The sequence below is a fragment of the Seriola lalandi genome, unplaced genomic scaffold, assembly GCF_002814215.2.
Source record: "Seriola lalandi dorsalis isolate HSWRI2012SDOR001 ecotype SW California unplaced genomic scaffold, Sedor1 jcf7180002054162, whole genome shotgun sequence".
Taxonomy (NCBI): Eukaryota; Metazoa; Chordata; class Actinopteri; order Carangiformes; family Carangidae; genus Seriola; species Seriola lalandi.
Window position 1 is genome coordinate 119,650 of NW_019524715.1, and position 9,096 is coordinate 128,745.

Below are 9,096 nucleotides of genomic sequence, written 5' to 3' on the forward strand. Positions count from 1 at the left end.
AAATTCAGTCTGAAACAGTTGTCTAAGATGTAGAGTCGCACATTTCACATAATTCCTTTGATCGATTCACATTGATTATAACAAACTGGGATTAAAAAGCTTAATCTGCTCGACAATTTAAATCATTACTCCTTTTTGTAAAAGAGTGACACAGCATTAAATAACCCAAAATATAATAAAGCTCCTCCCAAACAAAGTTGGAAGAGATGCAAGAATGGAGAAATCACATCAACCAAATTTGTAATTCTTGCTCACTTCAGCTCTTTTTTTGAAGTAACAGCATTTACTCATGGTGCACAACATCTTTTTTTTCCAACCTAAGTATGAATAAAGACTAGGACTGAGGATCATGTGGTCAAACTGTTAATAAAGAGGTGTTGTGAGGATAAGTAATTCCACTTGTGGAATATATTACTCAGCACATTGTGGCTATGACCTGCAGACCAACTCCCAGCGCTGCTCCAGACTCTGGCCCCCCCAGCTAGGTGTGAACCCTGCCAGAGCGTGAAGGGACCCCCGGGCGAGCCAGGAGCACCGGGACCCAAAGGCTCCATGGGAACTCCAGGTTACCCTGGCAGGAGTGGTGCTCCAGGTTATCCAGGACCTCCTGGAATGCAGGGTTCTGCAGGCCTCAAAGGTGATATGACCAAAAATGTATGAATTTGTTCAGCAATACCTTAGGATAGATTTATATCATCTGTTGGCAACGCTCCCTTTTAAGATGGCGTCTGATCTGCTGCCTGAAACTGTGACAAAAATCGGTCTCTTTACCCTGATGAAAACAAGACAATAAATAACAAGACGACGTCATGAACAAGAGCGAGGACAAAATTTACTGTTGCTTTCATCAGCGATTAAAATCAAAACAGTGTCAACGACTAACAAATTGGATGTGTTGATGTTCACTGTACCCCATAAAACAAGATCATTAAACAAGTGAACATCAGTGAAAATCAGCAGAGCAAAAGACAACAAATACTGAATGCATCTCAATGAGCTGTCTTTGATTTATCACCACTTCAAGACAAGGAATGGCTAATCAGCTGTGAAAGATGCCAAACTGTACCACTCCACTCCTGTGTACTATCTCAACTTGTTTGGTCAGGAGAACAGCAACTTTAGAGGTGTCAAGCCGTTTAGAAGCACTGAGGGAAGAAACCGAGAGCTGACTGCAGGGAGAAAAAGAATTATGTTGGATGCTTTGTGTGTGTCCTTGATGACATGTTTTGTTCACACACCATCCTGGAATTCATGTAAAGGTAATTGTATTCATCTATAGTTGCCTAGTTGGATGATATTTTCTCTATTGTTCAGTGATGCACAATTAAAGGGCCAGTCTGCAGGTTTTACATATCAAAAACAGTAGTATAATGTGTTCTATATTACTATGATGTCATCAGGACATCGAGACTTGGAGACAGCTCTTCTATCAGTAAGTCTGCAGTTCCAATGGGTGGCATGGAGTTTGAAACCAGTGAATATTTACCAGGCAGGAAGGGTTACTACAAGCCAGGACATCTACTTCTCTCCTCCACTGATTCCATCCATTCTGTAATTGATGAGAACTGTGTGGCGTTAGTCCTTTTCTGCTGTATTGATGGCTTAAAGTTTTCCAACACTTTAGATTCAAAAACCATCTATGAAAAATATTATTGCATATTTTTTTAACTGTCATGCAGCAAGAATATGGAGTTAATGTGAGGATTCACATTTCCAAACGATTAGATTTGGCGTCCTTGTCTTTCTGAAATAGGTTGCGATAAGCACTGCGTCCATCATCCATCTGGCTTGTTGCCTACAGCTTGCTAGGCTATGTGTTTAGCATCTTATACCACCAAACTATATCTAATTTCATGCAAAGACATCTTCCTGTATATTACTTCAGCTCGGCTACCTGCACGTACAGATTTTACCTGAGAGAATCCACCAAAGGCTTTTAAGCCTCACTTTTACACTTTTATACACTGAACTAAGATGGTGACTATATCTGCTAAACATCACCATATTAGCATTGTTGCTGTGAGCATGTTGGCATTAGCATTTAGCTCAGAGCACTGTTGTGTTTGAGTGCAGCCTGCCTGAGTCATTATTATTATTATTTGACCTGCAGAGAATTGTGTTTGTTGTTTCGTACTTAAATCAAGACGCCCAAAATTAAACTTCCACATAAATTGTTTAGATAATAATGTTGATCTAAACTTTTTTAAAACCCTGTCTGAATGTTCTTTAGATAATTTGGTTATATAAGATCGTAAAAAAGAAAAGTTCAAAATTAGTTAAATAATCGCTGTTGTGTTAGTTTTTAGTGAAAGCCTTCAGACGGGTCTGGACACAGTTGGTTCAGAGGGAACGTTCCTGCAGCTCTGAACCTGACAGCTCATTTATAGACACTCTAATTGCAGTTTTTTTAAAAGCAGACATATTATGTCCCCAGGTGACATGGGACCACGAGGTCTGAAAGGCAGCAAAGGAGAAGGGTACCTTGGACCTCCGGGACCACCTGGACAGCCAGGTATGTAAAAAGCTCTCCTATCAGCATGTTTTCTGAAATGTCTCCATCCATTATGCCACTTTGTGGAGTTGCAGCTATTTTAGAAACCTTGGCATTCTGACATCTGAGCTTTCAGATCTGTGCATGAGTACACTTTTAACAAACAGGCATCTGGGCTGTTTGTAATCTTAAATTTTTAATACGTGTGTGTGTGGATCCTGTTTGTACTTAATTTTCAGTGAGTACTTTTAGTTACAGCTTGGTCGGTGGGGTGAGGGAGACAGTTGGGTTACAGAGAGTTAGTGCAGTGTTTCACTGTAGAAGCCATAGTAGCCTATAAACTCATCACATATAGATTGAGTAGATGTCATTTATGACCCAGCAGAATGACAACTATGAATCAAATGTAATAGAAACTTTGACTTTATTTACATAAATGCAACAGCTAAATATAATTCCTTCCGGTTTTGTTTTTCCTTATCACTGCAGGAATGCAGGGTCCTCGTGGCTTTGATGGAATCGGCCACCCGGGCAACCAGGGAATTCCTGGAAAACCAGGACCACCGGGAGATCCTGGTAAACGGGGGAACCCAGGACTTCCAGGGGTGTGTGATGTTTCGATGTGCTATCAGACCTACAACCTCAGGGAACATTACAGCAAAGGACCTAACGTTTGATGACACAGCAGCGTGGGCAGAGGCTGCTTTTGATTCAAACACTCAAGGTGTTTCGAGGGGAGTTTTGAGGAGGAGATTTACTGTATTACTGATTTACAGAGATGTGTGTGACTCATTTGTGGCAGGGTATGTGGGGAAACAGCTGCACTGGAGGCAGATATAACCTCATTATTTGAGTTAAACTGAAATGGGCAGGGTATTGAGTCATGATTATGGAATTCATGATCAAAGACGGTCAGCAGGTTAGCAGTAGCTTTACTGTGATACCTGGCTAAAATGGCTACTTCATACTTTAAACCTGCAAAGTTTGACAGCAGATTTAAATGGTGGTTTCTAGTTTGATGAGCAGCAAAATGGTTGTAACTGAGACGTGTTGTTTTTTTTTTTGTGTGTGTAACCAGCAGGAGAATTAGGATTTGGATTCACATAACAAAATGGCTACCTCCTCTTTTACCTGAGTTACTCTTTAAGTTAAGGATACAGGAGGTTTCTCTAACAAGACAAGATGCTAACAGGCTAGCATTACCGTTAGCTTCAACATTACATGCATGCACAAAAAAACAGATAAATCTATTCAACATTATGTGGAAAATATAAATACAATTAGTAAAAGGTTGTTATGCATTAAAATAAAATCAAATAAGACTTATAAGGCAAAACCAAGTAGAGCAAGTCTTCCTTAATTAACTTCTAATTTCTCATTTATTCCAAAGTATGAGTCCATACATCTTTAACTGCATAAGTGGGAATTAGCTCACTCACTGTGCTTGAAAGCTGTTTGGCTTCACCAGTTGAGATTTACATCAACCAGTGAGATTAGGTCTACCTTCAGTGCAGCCGTGCGTCAGAGAAATTGATTGTATCTTCGAATTATGGGAAAGTACAGAACATGCTTTCATGGTAAACTGAGATACGTGACAATAATTTTGTGAAAGGTTAACAAATGTTTAGGTTGGTCAAAGATAAGAAGCTTAAAGTTCATGATGAAATCACTCCAACTACAACATTCTTAGTTAGCAGTGCATCATTTCCCGCTCAGCTTCTTCTACATGTAGTAAGCCCTTCTGGTGAAAAAACATATTTCTACTGTGCTAATCCATCACTGTGACGGAAAGGGTTGTAAGAATCCATTCACTGTCTTTCTTTACCCATCATCTTTTTTTCTTGTTTATTAATATTATATAGACTTATCTTGCATTGTTCTTCTCTGCCCGTGGATTACCATAAAGTCTCAAAAAGTGGCCTTTATTTACCTCAGCTGCAGATGTATACAAGTTTATATTACTGACAGGCCTTTATTTCTATTCCCCGTTTTTTCTTTAAGTATATCTCATCCTATTTTAGAATGACGCCTTCTTGTTTCTTGATTTGCTCCCAATCTAATTTGCTCTCGATACAGTTTGCTGTCAACTCAAAACTTCCTCCATGTTTATTTAAATACTTACTTTAATTAAATTTTGAATATTATGCATTTCCACAGCACTAATTCGATCAGTTCCATGACAAGGTTTTGTTCTACTCACCTCTGAGTTTAAGAAAACTGAAATATTGATAATCTCCAGTTGCTTTCATTTTACATTTGTTGTGCTAGATTAAGTTACCATCAATGAAAAATAGTACTTCCTGCACCACAATAAAAGCCTCCCATTGGCTCATCATAGTCCTGGTAGGCTTTTGATTTGAAACAGGAAGTACAGAGTTTTACTGAGAGTAACTTAACCATGCTCTGAAAAACATTAAGTAAAATGATTGGAAATAATTAAATGAATAAGTGATGTAATTTATAAATAATTAATTAAAACAGTAGTTCTTTTATAAAGAGAAACTCAGAGTAGTACAGTGGTGACTATGATGTTGGTTGTTATTTGTGACTCTTCCATTATTGAAATACTGGCTTTTATTTGAGCTTTTATTTGAGATTTTATGGTGTAACATCCCTAATGACAATGCCAAGAAAGGCTGTTTCATACACTCTGTGGCATTTACAATAGTTAAATTATTTGACAGAGCTGACCTTTGGAAAAAAAGGTTTGAGAGTCCAGAAATGGAGAAACTGTGTTGACTTATTCGTCTGGTCTGTCGCACAATTGCCTTATTTAACCTGCTCTGATGGGATATCAACTCCCACATAACAGAGGGACATGCTTTTTTTTTTTTTAATTACTTTTTTGGGGCCTTTTATTTATAGTACAGTACAGAGACAGGAAATGGGGAGGCAGAGAGGGGGAATGACATGCAGCAAAGGGCCGTCCGATGCAGGACTTGAACCGGGGCCGACTGCAGCGAGGACTGTGGCCTCCACACACGGGGCGGATGCTCAACCAACTGAGCTACTCGACGCCCCAAGAGCATTTCTTTAATAAACTGTCTTACTTAACTTTTTTTCCCAACGGCTAGCTGGTTAACTTTCTGTAGGACAGTGCTTTCCTTCTTTGATTTTATTGAATGAAGTTATGTAGAATTCCTGAGAATACAGCCATACCCATAAACCTCATAGAAATGCATTTCTCATCATTTCTCCCTAGAAGTGCCTCAGAAAATCTTTTTTCATAATTATTTCTAACTTCCAGAGACTATCTGGTCATTAGGTGCATATTTTTTGAACATGTTGAACATGATTATAGAAACATTTTAGTGTTTTTGTGAAAACCTGTAAAATGAGTAACCCCTTGGGCTAACAACTAAAAAAAGGATGTTAAGAATACCATGCAAAACTTGAAAACCTGTTGATTTGAAATATTTCATTGGATTTGTGCTTAGATCAGGTAGTACTTTAAGAGCTGTAAAGTAAATGACAAATTTCCACTGCGGACATTAATGTGTTAAAATATATTTGTTGACCCCCTCATTGAGTTTAGCAGCTGCTTTCCTGTGTTGTTAAAGAGAGAGTCAAAGAGGGGAAATATCAGATCAACAAAAAGCAATAAGCATTCACTAGAGGAATAAGCAGGGAAACTGTGTTTCTTGGAGCACCCCCCCCCACACACACACACACACACACACACACACACAGACAAATTTATGCTCTTGCCTTTTACAGAAATTGGTTGTTTTTTATGAAATGGATGTTGTTACAGATTCCTGAGAAGAGAGAATTAAAATTCCATGTATGGTTAAGACTGACTAGAAAAATATTTCATCACCAAACTCTGTGAAAGACATTTGGAGCCGTTCCAGATGCCTTGCAGCAAACTTTCACCATGCCGGTTTCCAAACTGTTGTTTTGTTGCTCTCAAAGTGAATTTTTTTTTATCTCAGCTGTAAGAGAAGCAAGCTGTGGTGTACCGAGTCATTCAAGTCTTAAAATTTGGTAAGAATGTACATGTTCGCATTAGGGCAACAGGAGGAGTAGCGATTTTTAGATTGACTCTCCAACTATTTATTGCTATTATTATTTTTACAGTGCGTTTTCTTTCTAATTATTAATGAAAATATGATTTTACTGTGTGAAGATATCAGACTACTTTGCTGAATGTTGGCAAATTATGTTTTAAACCTCTAACCTTTCAGTTTTTCATTTTGCAGCCATTATGTTATTTAAATTTTAAGTGTTTTATCAACACAAATAAAATTCTATAGCCAGGCCTGCAGCCCTCAAAGAGGCGAGATCGCACAGCACTAAATAGCTTTTATTATTTTCAGAGTCTTTCCAGTAGTGCCCTAATATTCCCTACATATTAGTGTGAATGTATGGGGTCATTGAAATCATAAGGGCTTGTCCTCTGGGGACCATGAATGTGTTTAAGAAATTAAATAAATTGCAGTGCATATATTAAATTGTAGCTTATCTTGTGTACAAGGTTGATATTTTGCCTTGAGGCTGGTGCTAGAGGAAATTTGACATGTAATGGGTTCATCCTCTGAGGAGCGTGAATGTGCTCAATAGATTTAATGACAATCTGCCTGTTTTTTTAATGCACGAATGGAAATATTGGCCTGATGGAAATGTGAAGAGACCCTGCCCCCTAATATATAATATTCATATGCAACTCATTTTCATTGGCCTTGGGATTTTTTTGTATCAACTTTTTGGTGAAAGGTTTATATTGAACATATCTGTCTATGCAATTCATTTGTTTTCCCTACAATAGCTAAAGCATGGTTCAAGTTTTTACGGTTTTGTCCTGGCAAACTTAAATCATTTGGTTAAGGAAAGGGAGATGGCATTGGTTAATAAGTGACACTGAAAAAGTTTTTATTCTTTTTATTTTAATATATATTATAATTATCTTAAATACACATGTCAGTGATTTTAAAACATGCACTTCAGTTTACGCATCACTACAGGTACAATTCAGTCAGTGAAACAGCTGTATAATGCTGTTTGTTGCTCTGGAAGATGCTTTCGAAAGTTTCTGAGCTTTAGGCTTTAGAGGTATGGAAAGAAGTGAGTGGTCTAATGAGTGCTCTTAATAGATGCTATGATCAGTTGCATTATGGGAAATGTAGATCCAGAATTTTTTGAGTACCATATCTTGACTTAGGGTAGGAGACTGCAAATTTATGACAGAACACCTGTCTTACATACTGGGGCTGAGGTGTGATAGACTTACCATGTACTGCAGGTCTAATTAAAGATGCTATTTGTTGCATTGTGGGAAATGTAGGATTCTATGTTTTTACAGCTTAACCCATCTTGGAGCCTAAAAGTTGGGGCATCCTGACCTATGCTTCAATTTTAATCATTCTGTTTTCTAATCAACCTCTTGTGAGCTCCCATACTTTATGAAACTGGAATACTTAATTGTTGGAGTGTCCCTTTAACCAAGTGTTTTAGTAGTCCAAACCTAACATTATGGGACACACGGATGTGAACCATGGTCCCAGGGGTTCAGAGTGCTTTGTACACCAAATGATCCACCTGCATTTACGTATGTGCTTTTCGATTTCACTGTGGCATAGCAGATAGAAAAATACACAATCTTGGCAAAACGTAACCTCCAAAACACATTTGGCAAAGCAAACTGAGACTGTATAGGGTGATTATATTGTGAGGACGAAGACGCTCTACAATACTAAGGTTAAGCGTCACTGTCACATGTTTTGTGCACCCAACCACCCACTCCAGCTTCCCACCTAAAGCTTTTTGCAGCAGTACATCAATGTCACGCTACTTCCACTTTTGCTACTGACTAAGCTCCTGTTTTTCTGCTGAGCAGTCTCACATTTAAGCTTTGAAAGGTGCAGCTGTAGTTGGTTTTAACACAGTACCATCTGAATCATGAAAAGCTTTTTTTTCTTTTTTTTTTAAAATTAGATATTCAATGTACAAGTCTCTGTATGATCTCTCATTCCTGAGTACTGAGTACTGGTGTCAAACTATCAGTAACAATCTCCACAGCAAAAACAGTCCATGCAGTGTGGAAGTTAATTTTCCAGTGCCATTGGTGACATGATATGTTGCATTTGCCTTTTTGGGTTGAGTTTTTCTGTGTAATAATTGTTCTTACTTCAGGGTACAGGAAACAAACTGTAACTAGGTTCTTCTGCATTTTTATTTCCTGTAACTGAAATATTTCCAAGAAGCATCCATTTGTATCATTCTCAAAGTTAAAATTGTCCATAAGTGCTGGACAATTTACAACATTTTTGTACATATGGTTACTTTTGAAAACACATGGCATTATTATGTTTATTGTAAAAATATTTTATATGGAAAATAAACTCTAATTATGTTATAGTGACTTTTTCATTTCATTTATTTCACACATTTAAAAACATCTGCCCCATACGTCCAAACACTAATTCAGTAGTCAAGAAACAAAAAATAATTCCTCAGTAGAGTAACCAGTTCTGAAGACCGCAGCCTTTCAGGATTCAAACATATTTTAGTAGCAAGTGCAGCTTTAAGCATTTACTGTGAACCATGATGTTACACGTATGACTTTCTCTCTGTAGGATGTGTATTTTCTCAAGGTACTATGACTA

General features: G+C 37.8%; 1 protein-coding gene across 1 annotated transcript in view; it reads left to right on the forward strand.

The window, feature by feature from the left end:
• Positions 1-8,846, forward strand: part of LOC111653133 (uncharacterized) — a 56,635-nt gene extending 47,789 nt beyond the window's left edge. The window contains exons 29-31 of the mRNA XM_023403600.2: positions 443-637; positions 2,435-2,512; positions 2,981-8,846. Coding sequence (XP_023259368.1) covers positions 443-637; positions 2,435-2,512; positions 2,981-3,168 — 461 coding nt within the window. The 3' untranslated portion in view covers positions 3,169-8,846. The remainder of the gene's footprint in view (positions 1-442; positions 638-2,434; positions 2,513-2,980) is intronic.
• Positions 8,847-9,096: the final 250 nt, after the last annotated feature.